Source organism: Diorhabda sublineata, chromosome 8, assembly GCF_026230105.1.
Source record: "Diorhabda sublineata isolate icDioSubl1.1 chromosome 8, icDioSubl1.1, whole genome shotgun sequence".
Classification (NCBI taxonomy): domain Eukaryota; kingdom Metazoa; phylum Arthropoda; class Insecta; order Coleoptera; family Chrysomelidae; genus Diorhabda; species Diorhabda sublineata.
In genome coordinates this window covers 21,683,902-21,706,486 of record NC_079481.1, presented here as the reverse complement: position 1 = coordinate 21,706,486, position 22,585 = coordinate 21,683,902, and the positions used below count along the sequence as shown (strand labels likewise).

Sequence of the window (22,585 nt, the reverse complement as noted above, 5' to 3'; positions counted from 1 at the left end):
TTTTTTAGAAAGATTTCGAATAACTAAGTTAACATTTACAGCATTATTGAATCAAATTCGGGAAGAAATAAAACTACCTACGAATAGGTATATACCAAATATGATTCCGAGACTTAATATTTCTTATCTTATAGTATTATGTAATTTTAGGGGTGGTTGTAATTAATCTGTTAAACGATTCCTACTAACTTCGCTACAAGGAGCATGTTGATAACTCTTGGAAATTTTGTAGATGTCGCAAAATCTTCTGTGGTGCGGAGAGTACTTGAAGCAGCGACACGATTGGCCCTAACTTAATTTTGTTCCTTTTTAAAACGACAGATATTAGAAAAGGATAGAATATTGTCATAGTTTCTATCAGAAACTTCAAAAAATCAGGCGGGCTCTTATTTTAACGTCTTAAAGAAGCCTTTACTTTAGAAATCGTTACAAATCGGTTATGGAACCACTTCACTTTAACAATGAAGTTAAATCTTCAACCTAACGGAACCTTTAGATATACCCACTTGCACCGTAGTCTCTAATCCACTGTTTAAAATAACAAGCTGTTAACATTCAAACAACGGTTTAAATAATAATAGTTTGCACCGTTTTTTATGAGGTTCAAGTTAAAGTTATGTGACCGAACAGGGTAAATTTTCATAAAAATTAAATGAATTGCAATGAACACATATCTTCAAATCATACATTTTGAGGTCATACAAGCAGTTTTTTCATGTATGTTTTTTTTTATTTTAAGAGTTTCTTGTGAAATTCACGTTATACAATGAATACAAAACGCATTAGATCATCAAATTTTTCCCATGAAAAAATGCATTATTCAAATACAACTTTCAACTTTCAAAAAGGAAGAAACGGACAAACATACTAATTAAGGGAAAACGTCGGCATGGGAAACTTCACTTCTTGAATATTTGATACCTACATCCCATGGCAGAAGTGGCTCTTCCAACCGAAAGGAAAAACTAAGAAACCCACATAATCTAGACAGCAGCAAATTATTAGAAATTGGTGAAATAATAACCAACTGACTAGAAAATGCAATTATGATTAGCTGTTTTTTATTTATATTATTTTATTCTATGTTTTTGACGATACATATAACTAATAGAAACTCAAGTATCAGGAAACCCATCAATCATACAATAAATAACTAGTAACGAAGAGAAGACTATTTAATAAATTTCATATATATTGAAAGGAAATGATTGAATCTAATTAATGATGGATTATTTGATTTGCTTAAAAATTTGAGAAATACTCATATACTTTTCAATAGTTATTTCATATAATAATTCCTTATGATTTTTCTCATTTTTTCATCATCCTGTCATTGTATATGGTTATATCAGCAAAAAAGTGCAAAATAATATAAAACTTCAATGGTAAAGAACAAGGCAGGGCAGGTCCTCAAAAAGTAAAAATCATGAGATATAGAAGAGTTTTTCTAAACTTTAACTATGAGACTTAATGTAGTAAAGTCAGAATAACGTATGAATTTAAATTTAACATAAAAAAGTTGTAGTGGAGTTCTATATAATTCAACCAAATTATCTAGTTACTTCCTTGGAAAGAGTCTCTATTCTGTATACTAAATCTACGAACGGAACAACCACCAGTAAGACTTTTCGGGAATACAGCTCCTTTAAACGTCTCGAATTACTATGAGCATTTAAAAACAAACTAATTTTAAATATACGTACCATTATAGTACGGATCTCAACCCAGTCCTTTCCCTAATAGTTATCGTAAAGAATATTGGAACTTTGAACCTAAGAACAATACACTTCAAAAATGATGGGAAATGGATAAAATCCCATTATTCATTTACACACAAACATAAATTTGAACTATACCAACGATCATAGTATATTACAGCGAAAGCAACATATTAAAATATTATAAGAAAGTTAATCTAAGGCTACTGAAAGAAGTGAAATCGACATGTGACTATCTTCAATTTGCTCTAAAATGTTAATAACTGTTGGCTTTTAAGGTCTGAACCTTATAAAAAAGGTGAAATTATCCATATGTAGAAAATGGTCCGCTCTCCTGGAAATCCCATATCTACCATCTCCAGAAAATCAAGATTCAATTCTTTTAACCTAATGAGAGCAGACCTAATAATATTGTATAATACCTATTACGATAATTATTGTTACTGCTGTGTTTTTAAACAAGAAATTACCTGAATTCTAGGTTAGAAACGGTTAAACTAAAAATTAAAAGAGTTTAAGCCACTGATTTCGAGGTTTAATTTAATGATAATTTGAAGACTTTTAAACTTAATTCAACACACGGTGCAATTAAAAAAAACAGTGCAAATGGCGATTAAAATGCCAATTAGGGCGAGATTATGGAACCGGCCGTAATAATGCTCATTTTTTTTCAATTTTACCACAATACTTGTCATGAATATTCACGTACATTTTTGTATTGTTTACATCAGTCAACTGATTTCAACAACGATTCGGCTCAAATTTCCAGTAAAGTGAGAAAATAAAAAATTTTACTGGTGTCAACACTATAGTCTGATCAAATTAGACCAAAAATTGGTTAAAATTAAATTAAAAATAAAATTTGGAAGTTCCCCACCATTCCCGTCTATGGGAAAATTTTGATACAAGGTCAAATGTCAAAGTAATGGGTTTTTGCGTATTTCAGCAAAACGGTAGGTTTTATCATAAAAATACTTTCACCAAAAATTGTAGAATATGAAATTTTATACAAAAAACTTATGAGTACTTTTTGTCTTCCGAGTCACTGTTTCTGAGATATAATCTAAAAGTGGTAATCGTCATAACATGCATGAGTACGCACGTATGTACAACTGTAGATTTAGTGGCTGTGACACGACATCTGCATTTTACAAGAAGGCTAAAATAAAAGTTTTCAAATTTCTTGGAAAACAAGATTTAGTTCAATGTGCTCAAGTGTTTAAAGACAGTACGTCAATACGACAAGAAGTTATTACCAATGGCATTTGCTTTCTTCTTCCAATATAAGGAGCTCCTAAAAAACTACATGTTTAGATAAGTTTTGATATCCATGTTCAGTAAAAAATAGTAAAAGTGAAGTGAAAAGTGGAATACAAGTGTAATAGGCTCGTCTTCCTCCAACCTCAGTTGCTGCTCATCAACATTTTTTTTTGGTAAGTTAGATGACCCAAGTAAGGCCATGGCCCTAATAAGGCCAATAGTTTTTATTTGTAAAAGTATCCACACTAAGCAGATTAGCGCATGATGTCCTTGTAGTTTCAAGTTCCTACGCTAGACGTACCACTGTTAGTTACACATTGCATCTGAATAACACTGGAGTTTATAATTTCAGGTTCTAGTCACATTTTACAAATTAACATGAGTTTATCCATCAAAACTGCTAAGTGTGATACATTTTTGAGTTCAGTGTAAACTGTATTACTGTATTATGGTAAGCGTTTTTTTTTAAATATATAGTATAGAGGGGTAACTATATCAAATACTATTGGTAAATAGGGGTGCCAGACTCTGGTCTCATTAGAGCCAGGGCTGAACTTATTAAAGAAGGGGTTTAATACATGTTTTAACCTTTTTGGCCGTGCTTTAAGCTTTATGATTCTATAGACTCTCGCACTCTTATAAATATAAGCTTAGTAGTATGTTAAGTTACAGTGAACTAACGATTTTTGTTCCTATATTTCAGACGAGATAAATCAAATGCAGTTAACAAAAAGCGAGCTGAATGGAATGAAGAGCAAATGAAGCAGGCTTTGAATGCTATTGGAAACGGAATGTCTATCAACCAGGCTTAAAGGCAATTTTGAATATCGGATAGAAATCCGATTTTATCGTCTTATCAAGAAATTGAACTTTTCCCTAGAATTTTTCGGAGCAAGTAAACTTAATAAAGTGATTGTCAACGATTTCTTCGACAAATTGAAGGCATTCATGGAGGAGTTGGATGTTGCTGGTAAGCCTCAGAACATTTACAATATCGATGAAACAGGCTGCCGTGTGTCACTGCGCCACCAACAGGAAGTTTTTGCTATGAAAGGGACCAAGAGAATAGCACATGAGCACGCTGAAACGTGATAATCGGGTTATGTGCCAATGCTAGTGGTCAGTACATACCACCGATGATATTATTTAAGGGTCAGAGGCTGAAACCAGAATGGGAAGAAAATCTTCCTACTGGAACCAAGGCCGTTATGACACCCAAAGGACACACGATGTTTTTGTGAAGTATATTGCACATTTTCAACAGTTTCGAGTAGGAAGAAAAAATGGTTTATTGATTTTTGATGGTGTCAAATCTCATTTAGATGCGAACATTGTTAAACAGCTCAAAAATACGACATTACTTTATTTTGTTTGCCAAGTAACACAACTCATAACACAGGTTTAAATCTTTTTGTGACGACGAGGTTCTTTGTTATTGGATGAACAATCCTAAACGCTAGTTAAGAAGTACAGTCTTTATTAAAATATTTTCTGAAGTATGGGCTAAGGCAATGACACCTCGACATATTATGAATATGAACAAGACTCAACCACTTCCTCAAATCAGAAGAAAACTACAAAAAGTGAACAAAGTTCTTCTGCAGAACGATCAAATGATCAAACCGTTACTTCCTAAAAGTTCTTCCAAAGACCAAAATGATATGGAACCTTTACCAAGTGTTACCTTTGAAGACGCAAAATCTAAGCTAAACACGCCCTTTACAGAAATGTTATCCACTCCCAAGATAAAAACCAAAAGGATTCAGAGAAAAAAAAATCATAAATTCATGAGCTCAAAAGCTAATGGTTAACTTGTTTGACGCTCCTTCTGATAAAAACAAAGTTGCACCTGAGATAAATGAGAAAAAAGAAAAATAAACAGTCCAAACTCATCCAAAAGAGAATGGAAATCGAATCTTTAAGCAGTCAAGCTTTCAATCCATGAATTCCATCTACAAGTAGTGTGATTATCAAACCATCAAAAAAGTCTTCGCAGAAAGGGGTCTCACAGAAAGACAGTTGGTACTGTTTCATTGGTAACGAGGATCACATCAGAGATATGAGGATGTGCTACGCCTGTATACGGAATGTTTAAGAAGAATGCGTGGGACTTACCAAATCGGAAAAAAAACGAATTTATCGGCCCAAAATGCACTTCTTATACAATATGAAACTTTTGCAATGATTACACTTAAATTAATTCAAATTTTTAATTGTTTTTCTTTTTACACGATTCAAAATTATATTGTTTGAATTTCAAGATACAGTTAAAATAAATTGATCTTTCATTTACAGTCGGTTTTACTTTATTTTTTAACCTAAACAAATAAAAACCTGTGTTATTTTGTATGGGACTTATTTGGAACCTCTGGCATTAATAAGGCCAATTTGCAAAAAAAGTAAAAAAATCACGAATAATCAATTTTACTATATTTTTTTGTGAAATTGAAGAGCATATTGATTGTCAATGAGTTAACTATCATTTTTAGCTACTTTCTTATTTTTTCAGTCAAGTCACCTACCTAATTTTACCAAGTTCAATTGTGGCTTGGTTATTAGCTAGATCCTACAGACTCAGGCTGAAAGTTGGTCAACAATACATTAGAACCCGTTCAAACTTTACTCCCACGTGCAGAACAACTACTGAGTACAATTTTTTGCAACTGCAAAAAGGGATGTAGTGCTAAATGCGGTGGCAGAAAAAGTCGCACTGTTTTGTTCTCTGGCATGTACACCTTGAACACCTTGAATAACAATGGTGTTAGATGAAGAAAATACGGATACTAAAGATATTTTGGAATCAAGTTAGACTTACACCTAATGTAATTCCATCTCCAGTAGTCAATTCACACTACAGTTAGATGTTTACCAAGTGATTAAGAATATCGGAAATTCTCTAATGAGAAATATTTTTGTATAATCAAAATACCATCACTAAGAAGACTTAACAAATAATGCGTTACTTTATTAGATAAGCATGCTTATCAACTTGTTAATGATTTATTTGTTAATTTTTGTAAGAAGCAAATGAAATGGGTATCAAATCATTTACAAACAAAAATTGACGTTGGTTGGCACTCAGAGGGTCTTGAAAATTGTAATTAGTAAATATTTGCACTGTCACTATAAAACATTTCTTCAATTTATCACAAACAACAACGAATTCGTTTAAATGTAAATCTATAACATATAATCAAGTACAAAAGTCGAAAATGAAAGGCAAATTTGTACCTACCTGAGAGGACAACAAAATATAAGAACAATGTATCAGGTTTCTGTTTCTTCTCAGCTTCGGTGGCGTCTCCAATTGTTAGATCTTCTTCTGAATCGCATCTTTCACTCACTTTATTTTCTGACATGTTGTCTTATGTATTTTACAATTAAAATAGATTATTTTCGAAATGTATTTCAATGTATAAGGAAAATTGTTATTAGATTTGATAACATTTTCAAATACCTTTGTTTGATTTTTAGATAAAAATGAATTTGAATATGAAGTGTACCAACTTCTGTTGAGTTATTCAATGTATATGATAATTACAAATAGGATTTGTAAAATAATTAACCAAAAAATACCAATTTAAAAAAACAATGGCATAGATAACGAATGGTAAAAACAGAAAATATAAATCTAAACATGCAAATAATGATAAATCATTGCAGAAATTATTTCACTGACATTTTGATTCTATGGAAGAAGCAAATATAGATGTATTAATGAACGAGAATAAATAGATAGAAATAGAAAAATAGAAGTTGCAAACGGTATATTTGAATGAGCTATTATATAGATAGGATAGATGGATAGAATAGTAACAATTTGCTTTCAAAACTAAATTGAAAAAAACAAAATCTTATATACAGAAAGTATATAGCTAGGAAAATCATTGAGGAATAGTTTACCGATCTTCATTTTTAGTAATATGACAGCCTCGCATAAAAAATAAAATGACAACATTCTCAAAAAGCCACTCCGTAGCTAAATCCCCTCATATGAAAGTAAAGGCATTGACAAAAAGAGGTGGTTGTTATTTTTTTACAGTTCCTTTCGTTATATTTCGACATAGGCTGGCTTCACGGCCCATGTCGAGGACAAGTTCATAACAATATTTCTTAAAATTGCGAAACTAACATTTCCACTCCAGAAATTTCAAGCTAATTAACTATCTTATTTCATTGTTATATCATCACTGCTATAAGAATATAGGTTTTTGTCTAATGTTTATATCAGCAACAAGTTATATACATTAGTTTTGATCTTATCTTATAGAATAATATCCTAATAATAGCCCTTTTCAATATCATCAGGTTCAACGATTGCATTCCAGTGACGCAGCATCAGAAACACAGTCTACTGTACCTACTAGCTAGGTGATTAAATTATAAAAAGTATCTCAATGAATATTTATGGATTCATAAGGCTATATGGTTAATTATACTATTGTTTATTCAGGTCCTCGCCTGTTTACTGTTGGACAAACTTATACAGTGGCACTTCGCTTAAAAGGTATACAATCAAAAGAAGTTGATTGTTAAAATCAATAGGTTGAGTTTGACATGACCGTGAAGCCTTGCATGGAATGATTAGATTTCCAAATAATTCATAATTCATGATATTCGATTTACACACTCTTTTGTATTTAATTAAACTAAAAAATAATTGTTAAGATAAAAAATATGGACGAGAAATTCCATATCATTGTTCTGAGAGTAAGGGATACTTTTTACACTCCAATTTTAATATTAACTACGCGTTCCATAATAACAGTAATACGCAATCATTTCGATTAGTACTGACCATCTGACGAGAATAGTAAAAATAATTTCCTCCTCATTCATGTTGTTAGTACAACATGTACATTGAAATAACTATTCTTATACCAAGGGAGGAAAAATAATGCCATTCCCTCCTCGAATAGGTTGATTCTAATACTAATACTAAGGACGAAACACCTTTTTCTTTTGATGTATGTTTATAGTTTTTTCTCTTGAAGTATGTACCTATATAGTTTTTTGTACTATGTCTTAAATTAACGAAACCCATACACATCAAGAGAATTATCAAATATATCTAATGATGATTCGAAACAAATAATGATATGTTTGGTATCATCTATTTTTAGTCATTTTTTAATTTTATAACAAAATATCACGGAGTGATGCATCACTTGGCGGTTATCTTAGTAACAAATACCTGGATGTTATGAATTCTGACAATAAAACAGAAAGAGGCAGTTCGGTAAAAATATATCGATTTGTTTAATCAAATCAATCGTTAAGTTCCAGTTTTAATAGCTATCAATGAAAAAATAATAAAATTTCGTTCTTATTTGGAAGTACGGTCTATCCTATTTTTGTTCGTGAACAACGAAAAAAGAATATCTTTTTAGTTGGTTTACGTTTGGTTAGAATTTCATGCTTCCTTTGAAGCATTACGTGAATTTCACAATGACTTAATTCGTGTATAAAATCTTCTCAAAAAAGTACAAATATGATCAATATTATTGTCATTTATAAACCAAAAAAGTGCTGACAGTTTGGTTTTTAAACATAGGCCCCATTTTTGTCATAAGTACGTCAAAACAAATGAACAAAATGTTAATTTCTGGTTATTATATCAATTTAGAAAAGAAAATTGGAATTTAATTATATTCATAATTTTAAATATTTCGTAAATGTAGCTGAAATTATTATTTACAATTGTTTTCTCTTTACATTGTTCGTTTTTGTATGTTCATTTGGAAAAAAATTACAGTTAACGGAGACAATGTCTTTTGGATTTTTTATTGGCGAAAAATCTGTTAAAATTTTATCTAGTATGCGCCTAAAAAGTGAACAAAACAAGAAAGTAAAAAAGTCGTTGCATCCTCGATGCGAAAGATCTATATATCTTATCAAAAATATAAATGTGAGATGTGAACCTAGTTCAATATTATGATATAAATATGCCTTGGTTGTTGACTTCAACGACAAAAGAAGTGAGATCTAAATCTTATAAGATCTAAATGTAAATCTTATAAGATCTGAATCTAAATTTTATAACTAAGGATAATAGTTTGTAGCCTAAGGTCTAATTTGGCTAGCTCTCATATATGAGTTATTATGTTCGGCTAGTTTCTACCAGCCAACCAAATTTTCGAAATAATAAAATAAGAACCGACAAATAATAGGTTCAGAATTTGCGAAATTCGTATATGAAAACTATCCAATTCTGACCTTAAGCTACAATGTATTATACTAAGTTATAAGAAGAAATGATATTTCATGTTATTATAAATAAATTTCAGAACTGACCATTGAACTTGGTACCCAATTAGATCTCACTTCTTTTGTCAACAACCAAGGTATATATTATAATACTGAACTTGGTTCTCATTTCACATTTATGTTTGTGATAGGATATCATTACTTTTTATACATAATAGGTCAGATACCAAGAGTACAGCTGCCACTAGGTCGGACACGTTCGTGTGAAGTTTTTATCGCCTCGCTGCTCCGGCATCGCACCGCGTGCCCTGCACCGAATTGCCTGTTATTTAATTATTTATACGTATGTTTTTATACTATTGATGTGAGCTGAATATTTAAACAATAATACTAAATCCTAGTTTTGTTTTTTCTTGATGTTTTGTCACAAATAAAATTTCTGAATGCAACCATAATATTTGACTTTTGACAAACAACTGATATGTCGATCCATCATCTATATCGATAGATACCTCCGACAAAGAGTGCACCCTTCTATCTTTGTGAGTGACGATAACCGCTATGTGTGCGAGAACTTTATTTACTCTTATGATAGTGACACTTCAAGTTATGTGCTCTTTTTTGTTGATCTTTTGTGATAGTGATACTTTACTACTAACATGCGAGTATTTTTGCAGCTGCAAATGTGTTTGCGAAGCAGTTGTTAGACATTGGAAATAATAAAGTTGCAGTGGACACCTCGACCGGATTCATCACATTACCCACAGATTTCTGTTACATAACAGACTGAAAAAAGGAGCTTATTAACGTGTTTCCCCAGATAGAGCGCAATAGTTCAATAACCATAATTGGCTGGGTGAACGAGCAATATGTGCGGCGCAACATAAATATATCGAGATTCTCAATGCGACTATTCAGAATTTTCTTCCGGGACAGTTGGTTTCCTTCAAAACAGTCGACACCGCTATGAACCAGGATGACATAGTCCACTATCCCACGCAGGTTTTAAATTCACTGGAATTGCCTGGATTACCACCTCACAATTCGCAATTGAAAGTAGAATCAGTTGTCATCATGCTGCGTAACATTAATAAACCACGACTGTGCAATGGAACAAGACTGGCTGTGAAAAAGGTGATGAATAACGTCATTGAGGGAGCAATCGTGAAAGGAAAGTACAAAGAAGAGGATATCTTGATCCCACGTATACCTATGATTTCAACAAGTCGATTATAAACGTTCACAACATCTGGTACGTCTGACTTATGCGATGATCATGAGTTTCCTTATTTCGCGCATGGACAATTATACGTCGCGTATTCGCGCGTCTGAAAACCATCATATTTATTTATTAACGCACCACAAAACAAAATGTTTATCAGAAAGTTTCAAATTGATTAACAGACTGTATGATAACTGTGTATCATAACTGTTTCAATATCAAATTGAAACCTTATAAATAGAAACCTTCATTCATATCGAGCATTTTTTTTAGTTTTAATGAGAAAAGGATTCCTTTTGTTTTTTTAAGTACATTTTATACAAGTTTAGGTCTTTTATTTGTCGGTTGAGGCAGTACCAAGTCTGCCGGATAAACTATTAATGTAATAAATACGACAGTGATTATAATCGGAGTTATAAGGACTAAGTCGGAGATGTTTGAATTTAAAACAAATTAAGGGAGGTATTCAACTGGTCATATATTCACGTAAAGACCTTAAAATCCTCATAAAAACCGACTGTAATAAGTTAAGTGTTCCTATCAATTGAGTGAAAAATTATAAGAAAATTATAAAAAATCACCAGTTTCTGATTTATTCCTTAGTTTTTACCTAATTACATATCTGCATCAAAACTTTTTGAGTCATCTTCAATTGGGTTAGAGTTTTGATCTATAGGTTAGTCAGTGATAAAAATGTTGATTTTTGAACGTTATAACCTAATTAATCGTTCAAGATGTGTTTATGGCATTTGGTGCACAAATTTATCTTGCAAATTTTAATATATGAGCCAAATTTGCCACGTGAAATGGTTTTTGAGTTATAAGGGGATCAAAAATGGATCCGAATGGTTCGTATAATATTACACGAGGTGCTGCTCGCCAGCTCTATTATTTGAACTTGGCTGGATACGCTACTGCGTGTTCAGATATTAACAGAAATCTTAATTCGGAAAACGAAGTTTCCATGGAAAATGAAACAAGGAAAATGTTGTTATTTCTCAAGATAATTAGTTTGTGAAATGAAAAATTAGCTCTAACGACATGAATTGACGTCCATTGGAGCCAATTGACGTTGATCTATGTCTTATGTTGTCTATTGACTTCGATTCATGTCATTTGAGATCATTTGGCCAATGGAATCATTTGGTTAACTTTTTCAATTCTTACATTTTAATGCTCAAAATATCTTTCGGTTCGTTTCTAAAGCTATACAGGAATTAAATGCAAAAAACCTGAGTTAGCTCTATGCTTCCTGTGAGGAAATATCGCTGCTTTAGATGAAATGACGAAAAAAGCGCTAGTAATTTTGTGTGAAAATGCACTGAGAAATATTGAGAATGACAGCTTTTCTTTTTTTATGACCAAAAAGGTGATATCAAAAGCAAGCAACAATGGTAAGAATGCTATATAACAAGAAAAATTGAAATGTAATTTAGAGTTTGAATTGGCTGGCAATTCACTTGACTCACTGTCGAAACCTTCACTACCAGCTTTCTTTCTAGAAGTCGATATATCGTCTTCGACTACATCTAACGTGATATTTTCCAAGTTGTGTTAAAACTTTTTCCATTTAACATATGTTCCGTTGTAGGAAAGGGATAGAAGCTGCATAGTACTAAATTTGGTGAATAAAATGGATGTCGATAGGCCAAAAGCTAACGAATAAAAAACATTGTTGTATAGGTGTTGTCATAATAAAAAAAGCCGTTAATCAATTTCGCATTTTTCTTTGTTCATAAATTATTCCGTGATCGTTTCAGTGAACCTATTGAATAGAAAGGTGCATGCACTCTTTGCATATTTTCATATCTTTGAAATTCAATAATAGTGGCACATCCTTAACTGACTGATATTTACTTTTAAATCGCTAATACCATTTACTTACTATGACATTCACAATCCGTAAATGTTTTTTAACCCTTTTCTAAATTGTTTTAATTATACACATCTTAATGTATGGTTCCATGTGTGTTTCACTACTGACACTGCAATCCCTATCTCGGCAAAGGAGCTGTCGTAGTAAACTGACAAACTCTGTATTCAAAGTACCTTTTGTACCATAATTACCGCTTTTCGGGACTATATAATATTAATACAAAAATATATTTGTGAAGTATTTGTGTTTATTCATTTTTAATTTAAAATATTCTATAATTTTTCAATACAATTTGAATTTCTGCAATACTTTTTCCTCGAACATCTGGTAAAAGCTTGAATATTAAGAAAGATCCAAAAAAGCAAGATACCCCAAACATCCACATACACCAATGCGTTCCAATCATTTCAGCTAGTATGGGATAGAGGGCGGTATAAATAGCCAATAAAAGACTGCTCAAAGTAGAAATAACAGCGATGGCAGTTGCCCTCACATCAGAAGTGAACAATTCACTCATTATAGCCATCGGAATTGGACCAAGTCCGATAGAATATGAAACAAAATAGATACAAATGAATACCAAAGGTGCCCATTGGAATTTATCGATTAAAGGTGACTTTATTTCTTTTAAATAGAACGATATACCCAAACAAGTGGCGGAAATACCAGCTCCAATTGCAGATATAATCAGCATTGGCTTTCTTCCTGTACTTTCTATAATAAATGTAGTAATAATAAAAGTTATTAACTTCACTGTCCCAACAATAATAGCGATATTGTCACCAGAAATATTGGAGCCCGAATCATTGAATATTGGTCCCAAAAGAGGTGTTATTACTTGAATACCACAGAAGTTTTGAAGAAGAATTGGTAATAAAGCCAATAATAACCCAATTCTACATTCTTTAGTGTTAATAAGCATGATCAAACTGAATTGTTTCTGCTCATCCGGTGACAAAGTACTTTTCTTTAAACTATTGAAATCATGTTCTATTTGAATTTCAGTTTTATTATTTCTCAATTTTTTCAATGTCTTTAGAGATTCGTCGTATCTTCCTTTTGTAAGAGAGTACGTTGGACTTTCTGGCGCAAGTAAGAATAATAATAAAAAGGGTATTAAAGGTAATCCTATTAAGAGAGTGAATAAGCGAAGATTGAACATAGGTCCTATGATAAGACCATACAATTGTCCAACGGGAGAAAAAACAGTCATTAGACATCCATGCTTAGCTCGGTTATGATCATCGCATATTTCTGTTAAGTATACTGGAAGTATTCCCCACACACCAGCACAAAAAATTTGGATCATGCACATGAATCCAATAATTAAGTAAATATTATTACTAAAAGCTAATCCTACGATACTTAGAAACATTCCAAGACCCATAGATTGCAGACTGGTATTCCTAACAGTAATGATGTTTCAATTGTAGTTATTTCTCTACCTAGAATGTTCTCACTTGTATCATTCGAATGCAATTTTATGATGGCTGGAGACGTCCATACATTTGTCGCTGAACTGACTAACATCAGAATGATTCCTGGAAAATGAAAAGATATTTTATCATACAAATTATTAGATATATTGATATCATCATAAATTTATTACGTTACAGTGTTACCCCAATATATGGTTCATTTCATTAAAAATACTCACCTTTTTAGATGAAATTGCTATTATCAAGATATACTTGATGATTCGTAAGTAGTAGACCAATTGCAGACTAATTAAATTCTCTTAATAGCGATGGATCTAAATTTGCTCCCCAGATTAGATTTGGTGAGGTTAGATAAAATTTGTTAGAGAAATTGAATTAGTTAGTAGATGTAGCTGCATAAGCCCTTTGAATTATATAATACTGGCTTCAAATTTCTTATCATTAATCTACAACTCACTCATTCAATGTTAATCGCTTTCGCAATATTTAAATTTAGCTGCTTCTCTACATGGACATCTATTTAAGAATGAAGTTCAATATTTTATAAATTGATCATACTAATGAAAGAGAAATCATTAAAAAATTTTATATAATTAATTAACAAGTCCTCCTATGACGATTGATTGCCAAAATTATGTAATATTGGAAAAATTTATAGCAATATAATGAAATTTGTTTATTTGTATGTTACCTAAATAATGAACAGAATCACTAAATTCATATCCCTCATTTAAGTGTGAAAAAAAGCTTTCAGATACTTTAGGACAAAAACATATATTGGACTGTTGACAGATACCAGTAAGTTTAAATTTGACGTTTAATGAATAGTTTGAAACTTTGTTGTTGGGTAAACTGATCAACTATTAGTCATGTATGCATCAGGACAAGGTTGTCGGGGCAATTAGCATTCCAAACCTTACCGTAAGTTATTCCAATAAATGTGTAATCGATCTAAGGAAATATCGTCCCATGTATAGTAACCTTTGGTATCCCAAAATTATCACCACTTGGCAATAATAATAGAAAATTTTGATATAATTCATTTGCAAAATTGTGAAACAATGAATTGGAATTAATTCCCCCAACCCTGAACCGTACTTTTTCCAATGATGCATAAATTTTATGTGTTAAACACCAGGTACAGAATAAGAATACATATAACCATAACTCATTTTTATATTTCACTTAAAATTTCAGTTCATAATTACATTTGAACTATTCTGTAGAGTAGCTTTGCATCAACCACTTTTGTATTTAAAATATTAGCAAGATCGAAGTGGAAATTGATGATTGTACACAGCATTCTGGTTCTGTTAGAGTTGTAGGTTGAATCAATTTCTCTTTGTAATCTTTGAAGCTACAACAGCAGTATTTGAAGACATCAATAGTATCAAAACATTGGAAACTGGAAAGATCGAATCTAAAAGCAATCAATAGAAGGAATGTGGCAGAAATAGGTTAAACACTGAATAGAAGTAATTAAGTAACCTGAACTGGCAGTAACAAAAAGGCAACGAGGTTTTGGAGACAAGAGATACAAAAATACCCAAACTAAGGAAACAAAAATAAGAACAAACATATTCACAAATAAAAACCAATGTAATAAGGGAAATTGGAAGCTTGATAAACTCTAAGAAAATGAAAACCTGTTATGAGGGCTGCTACTTAAGTGAATACTAATGTGAATATGTCAAATCTGACATTGGTATCATGAAATTTATTATTTTTAGTGTATTCAAAACCTGTTGTCCTACGAGTGCTATTTGAGTTGTTGCATAAGCATATATGTGTCAAAAAGTTTTATTCGTATTGAACAGAGCATAATTTGACAATCGCTTAAAAAAGCTCATGTCGATTGGAGGAAAAAAAATGCTGAAAAAATTCAATCACGTTGCTTTAAATGACGTTTATAAGATCTTAACAGGGAATAAATGGACATATCACCACCGTTACTTCACAACTACGTAGAATGGTGAATTCTGTATGATACACCAGCATTTGTTTACCAAAAACTCAGAAAACGAATCACTCTCCACCACAACAATGCGAGCTCACCTACATCAGTTGAAACGAAAACGTTTCTGAGTGGTCAAATCATCGAATTGATGGATCATGCACCGTACAGTCCTTGTTTGGCACTCAATTCCTTCTTATTTCTGCAGATTAAAATTAAATTGCGAAGTCAACGTTTTTCTACTTCTGAAAAGCGGTTGATGCAGTCAAATGTAACAACATATAATATAACCATTATAGAGGCTCAGTATTATTGAATTATTTACAGTGATTTCACGAAAAAGGGAAAGAACAAAGTAATTAGTAATTAGAATAGTAATTAGAATCACCAAGGTAGCAAAGAAATAACGAAAAATAAACCAGAAGTATACTTAGGTATTCTAGATCCAAATGGCTCATATCTCCAGGGGTCAAAGCCCAGGACAAACATATCATTAGTGAATAGAAACAGAAGACCATTACATGACGGTCTCAGTACAAAAACAGAACTAGAATAAAGCACTCTGAGAGGTAGAAAAATCTGAGCTACATTCTAATCGAAATCTTATGCAACATCAATAAGAAAGTAGGTAGACAGTAGGATCACTGAAACCTTCGTGAAGTATAGTATATGACTTCAATCTTTTTCTTCTACCTAAGGGGTTATTCGTAAATGGAAAGAGAAAATAAAGAATAACAAACACATTTTAAGTAGTTCTAGTGAGTGAATTAACGGTTCAGATGTTAAAAATATCCTCCACCTTTTACTTTGTGAGATTCCGGGTAACACACATCTATAGAAATTCAAAGTATTTCCGATTACTTATCAGATGCAGCAACTTTTATTCCTTTTTTGAGTTCAGCGTTTGAAAATCGCTTAGGATTGAAATTATTTTATGTTTCTGTTCTTCCTTAAAACAAGAATTTTCAACGTTGATTCAAGGTTTCAATCAAATTTCTGATTTTGACTGCCCATGCTGTTGTTAATAATACTCATTTAGAATTAAGTATCCATGCGAAGTAGAAGGTGGATGATCTTTTCAATATCTGCTACGTTGATTTATCCATCGTTAGTTCTAAAAAATTTATGTAACTTCTTCATTTAAAAAGAAAACCTTTTATTTTCCAATAACCACATAAGTAGGAACCTAAAAGAGTTATAAAAGTAGTGAGAGAGTGAGATTCCATTTTTATGAGCTTTTCAATGACCCTATATATGACAAACATTTTGTTCTCATTTGTACGAACACGAGTGTAAAGCAGTTATGGATTTTATATCTATACCCTTGAAACAAGTGGCATGGAAACAATAACGCTGAAAAAGACGCAAAGTATTTTCTTCAGATTGATACAAGCTAGATAGCTTTCATTCAAATACATTGTATATATGTAACATTATATAAGTGTAAATTGCTAATAGAAATGAATCAAGTGTATTTATTATGTTTGGAGATATTAGTTTGAAGTGAGAGAAATATTCAGCTAAATAAATGGATGAAAAGCTATCGAATGTCCACATCACATGAAAATTCCATAATTCGAGCGAGTTCATTCGAACTAAATAAAATAGACTTCATTCATAGAATAGTAAATCAAATAAAACACGAATCTCTAGATCATATTTCCTATTTTACCATTATGAAGTATATAGTCCAAGAGCTCTTCATAAAAACGGCTCGAAACCGTTCCCAAGATCAGAGCCTGAAAGTTGTAAGTAAAACCCTAAAAGTACATAATTAAATGGCTACTCTGCCGGTATCAAACGTTTGAGTATGAAAATGCCAGCCGGTTTTCCACGTTGGAACATACGAGAAAACTCGAAATTGTTTCCACGTAAAAATTGTTTAGAGACATTTTTAAGGTGGTCTCAACTAACATCGTTAAAGCAATGTCAGAAGTTTAGTCGTTCAAAAAAGCCTTTGGCAGAGGCGATTCAAAAATGTCGGAAAAATCGATACGGTTTCCGTGTTTAACTTTTTTCTCAAAATTATTTAGCCCTTAATTAAGAGCTGAGCATAATGGTTTTAGATGACAATAAACTTGCGGCGGATATAATTTAGTCGGAAAATATCAACAAATTTGTTAATGTACCATTATTCGCTAAGTTCGCAAGTTGAGGCTAATTTCATGTCTTTCATTACAATTATTTTCAAAATCTACCCCAATTAAAAAAAAATTATTTTGATACTCACTGAGATACTCGAATTTTTCATAGCGCGTTCAATTTTTTTCTGTTTGTTGTGATATGTATAAATAAAAAGTAATAGCATATATAATTTCTAAAATATATTTTTTCATTGTATAGTTCATTGGCTCATTTATTATTTCATCGATCATATATTATTTTGTAGTGTGCATCAGTAAAATACTATGCCCAAAATTGACTCTTCTATCAACTACCACAATGTCAGGTCTGTTATTCATCACCTGTCTATCGGTGATAATAGACCAATAGTAGAGTCTAAAACCTAAAATTGTCATTTTCAAGCACTCTCTGCTCCTGGTACTTGAAGTATACTCGTACTGTGTATGTATTGAGAAAACCGAATTTGTTGGCTAGTTTCTGTTGAATGATGTTGCACATTTGATTATGTCGGAGCAGATAGTCAGTATTAGTTAACACACTACAAGCAGATGTTATATGTTGAATGATCTCTGATATTTGCTGACACTTTCTGCATTTTTCGTTATGAGTTTCCGGATCGTCAAGCACATTCTAATCGTAGTCGTAGGAAGCCACCTATTTGAAGTTTCTTCTTTATTAATATTATGTCCAATGATGCACACTACAAAATAGTATTGAAATAACATATAACCGATGAAATAATAAATGAGCCAATGAACTATACAATAAAAAATATAGTTTAAAAGTGATATATGGTATTTCTTTTTATTTATACATCTATACAACAAATGATATAAGCTGAAAACAGCAAAAATCACTGAATATAATAAGCGATCGGCAGCGTACGCTCTCTCTCTCTCTCTCTCTCTCTCTCTCTCTCTCTCTCTCTCTGTGTGTGTGTGTGTGTGTGTGTGTGTGTGTGTGTGTGTGTGTGTGTGTGTGTAACCTGGCTTACGAAAAGCAAGAGAGTGGCTTCAAATTGAGTGCGCGATAAAAAATAAGAGTTTCTCAGCGAGTTTTAAGACACTACATCTTACATACCAATACGCCTATTATCAGTTATGTCAAAATTTCTTGAAAAAGTACTGATTGAGAAAAAAGAACCGGTTTTAGAAGCCAGAAGACTAATACCTAACCACCAATTTAGATTTAGAGAGCAACATGTCCCCATAGAACAAGTTCATCGAGTCACAAAAAAGTGTATCAATCTTTTGAGGATAAAGAATATTGTCCAGACAAGGTCTAGTTTAATGGACCTTCCTTACAACCTTTTCCAACCCTACAATCCAACTTTCAAGGCAAAATCGAAGATTACATCACACAAGTGCACTTGACCCGATCCTCTATCATATATATATACAGCTGATATTCCCACACAAAATAACTTAACTACCACAATATATGGAGAAGAGATTGCTGCTCTAGTATCTCACCAGGATCTAGGTCATTCATATATTGCAGACCATCTTGGACGCCATTTCCTTGTGGCTAAAAACTAAAAGTAAATGAAAATAAAACTGTGCATGGTACCTATATCCAACGGAGAGGAACCTGCCCAACTGTGATATTAAACGGGCATCTTCTGCAGCAAAAAGAGAGTGCGAATTCATCTGGATTGACGGCTAGCCTGGAGCCCACATATACTAACCAAGACAAAGCAAATTGTACTGGTTAATAGGTCTTAAATCCCATCTAACAATCGACAACAAGCTGCTAATGTACAAAGTCACACTAAAACCCATTTGGTTTGGAGCTATGGTATTCAACTATAAGGCACTGCATCCATCCAGCTCAAGTATAGAAATTATAGAAAGATTTCAATCGATAATACCTCTAATGAGACCTTCCATCCAGCGAAGGCTTAGAAGGCATCTTCCGTGTGATCTGTCTGACAGATTTTAGTATCATAGTGTTGTATTGTGTGGTTATCCTTCAATCAAAAGATTTTTTTTAGTGAAGGAAAATCACCACTGAGTGATTCTCCTACAGTTTATATTGCTTTAAACCATTTGCTCATTGTAAAATTTTACAGACTGCAAATGAAGAAGGCGTTAAAAAAGTTCTTCACGTGTTCATTTCATAATTATTTTAATAAAACTGCATCGTAGTATTTTAAATTATTTTTTAGAATAAATTGTTGATTTTGAGATAATTAAAAGATTAAATTCATTATCACTATCGATTTCAATCACAGATAAACGTATTAAGTATGTGATTCGTTATTGATTTTGTTGTCAAATTATACCAGTGCATCTAGTGGAACTTCACAAGTAGTTTTAAAAACAGTTATTTAAAATAATATAACCATTTATTCTGAATAATAAGCTTGAAATTTAGACAGATTTTAATCCATATGATAAGAATTTGATATACAATTTGAGAAAATCTGGACAATTAAAAACATATCAGAATGTTTCCAAATCTTCAGAGAATACGAAAATAAGTTTTTCTTTTCGCTATTCAATATTGTATCAGAATAGATATTAAGCATCACTGTAAGTTGAAAGCGGACATAAAAACAATGTGTAGCACAGTTCTCCACTTTGGATATCGACTTATGAAAAATATGCAGTGCTGATTTAAAAATAATAGATTTAGTGAATCTACCATTCAACGATAAGCTATATTTATAGAAGTTTCAACATTATAATGGAAAGAAACAATGAGGAATTTCCCAATAAAACTAAAAGAATCATAAGTAATGAATTTCGAGGACCATAACTAGGTATATATAGGAGCGGTAATGAAGAATGACGGATACGAAGCGAGGGAGAGAATTTAGAAGCAAGACTTATCATTATATAACTAATCGCGAAGAAGACAAAGCCATAATATCTGTACGAAAAAAATAATAAGGTCAACAGTAAGCTCCAAAACATGAGTACCAATCCATAGGGAAAATAAAACAGGAGAGTTAAAAACAAATAAAATAGCAAAAAAATGTGGTATACGAAAAAAGACGTTTGTGATGAAGAGAAAGAAACCCTTAAATATAGTTTTATTGTCAAGCCTACACTATCATTTCTAATACTGTGCTATGTTAATTCATATTATAATGATATACATATTTTGAACAAAGTATAAAAAATATAAGTAGTTGCCCCTTTTTCCTGACTCCAAATCACTTTAATATTGTATTTCTAGAGCTTTAGTGTGTCTTTTGTTCTTCACTAACCATGCCAAGATTTGCTATTCAAAATCCAAATGTGGAAAGTATTTGAAAACCATTGGTTGGATCTAAAAAATTCTTTTAATGGGATTTCATAATTTTTTCCTGCTTATTCTATGACAATTCACTTTTACAAATTAATTCGAAGCTATAACTTACTTTCCTGTGGAATAAGATTCCTAATTTACTTTTCTGATAAAATGTGCAACAAAATGATTTCTTCTAACTTAGATTCACTCAATTATGAAAAAATTGACATTTCTCACATTTTTCAACCATCCAGTCCTATTTTCATGGGGCCTACTAATATATTATGGGACAATGTAAAAAGAATTCTTCCTGCTTTATTGAAAAAATATACCTATTATTGTTAATTCCATGTTAACAAGATGTTTTTTATAATATAATTTTCTCTGCGTACAAAACAATAATATTTTGTAAGCCCTTCCTTTGAGAAGGCTATGATCTTCTAATCATTACAAATTTACAAATCATATCGATAGTTGCATTTGGAATAGTTACCATATTTATATAATATACCTACTTTCATCAATGCTGAATTAGAAAACCCAAACCGAAAAGTTTACCACCATTCCTCAAAAGTATTTTGAAATTGGTTGATTTTCAATTTTAAATGCAGTATTTCAAAAACATTAGAAGTGAAGAATCTCTTTTTATTGGTCCTTGTCTACCAATCCCTTTACTAAGAAAATACTGCTTTCAGATTTCACAATGACATGCATTACGAGAATCTGCGTTTTCATCTGACTTATCATCTAATGAAATTGAATAAATTACCTTTGGAAACATATTAGCAAGGACTAGTACAACATAATTCATTCAATTAAATGTGAATTACGAGTATATAAATCCTAAAAAATCTGCAGATCTCTATCGAGATCATTATTAAGTGGTCCTAATATAACTTTGTACGGATGCTTCTTTTCGACTTTCAGAATACATAGTACTTAGTCTTAAGATTTGACTATGAGTTATTATAAAAATTATTGTCAACACTTGATAAACATCAAATTTCACATTTTGGAATATCTCGGGAAGTCCAACATGTGTGTCCAATTACTATGCATTGAAAAAATTGCAAACCTGTTGTTTGATTTTCGTTTTATTCCCACACCCTAGAAGAAGTGAAATTTCTGTATTTATTTTGCAATAAAGTAGGCATACTTTACCTCTTGAACTTTTTCACATAAAATCTGATGTAGGTATCTATCTAACAGAACCTCAACTGTTATTTTAATTCAAATTTTGACAGGCAATTTTATCTATATCAATTGGTTGCAACTTGATTGGTTAATTGCTTTCATGTATTTCTTGATCTTAATTGTTTTTCACTGAAAGATAAATACCGCGTGAGTGACTTAAAATATTGAACTACTGCAGTGGAGCCTTTAACAATTAAGATAATTTCTTGGTCATTCCATAGAAAAAATAATTGACTCACTGAGCCATTCCTGAATGCAATAATGAAAGACCTCACAAATTGGGTATTACAAGCCACATAATTCAATTCAAATGTATCAACAATTGAGTCACTAAGTGAGGTGACTTACCTACGT

General features: G+C 31.8%; 1 protein-coding gene across 3 annotated transcripts in view; it reads right to left on the bottom strand.

Moving 5' to 3' along the window:
• The window catches only part of LOC130447880 (facilitated trehalose transporter Tret1-like), a 56,270-nt gene that overhangs the window by 29,563 nt on the left and 4,122 nt on the right, over positions 1 to 22,585 (bottom strand). For 2 of the 3 annotated variants that reach the window (XM_056784921.1, XM_056784923.1), the window contains exon 1: positions 6,214 to 6,508. The exons of the other annotated variant lie outside the window; for it this stretch is intronic. In XM_056784921.1, coding sequence (XP_056640899.1) covers positions 6,214 to 6,337 — 124 coding nt within the window. In that variant the 5' untranslated portion in view covers positions 6,338 to 6,508. Of the gene's footprint in view, positions 1 to 6,213; positions 6,509 to 22,585 lie in introns of those variants that run through there. 3 annotated transcript variants of the gene reach the window in all.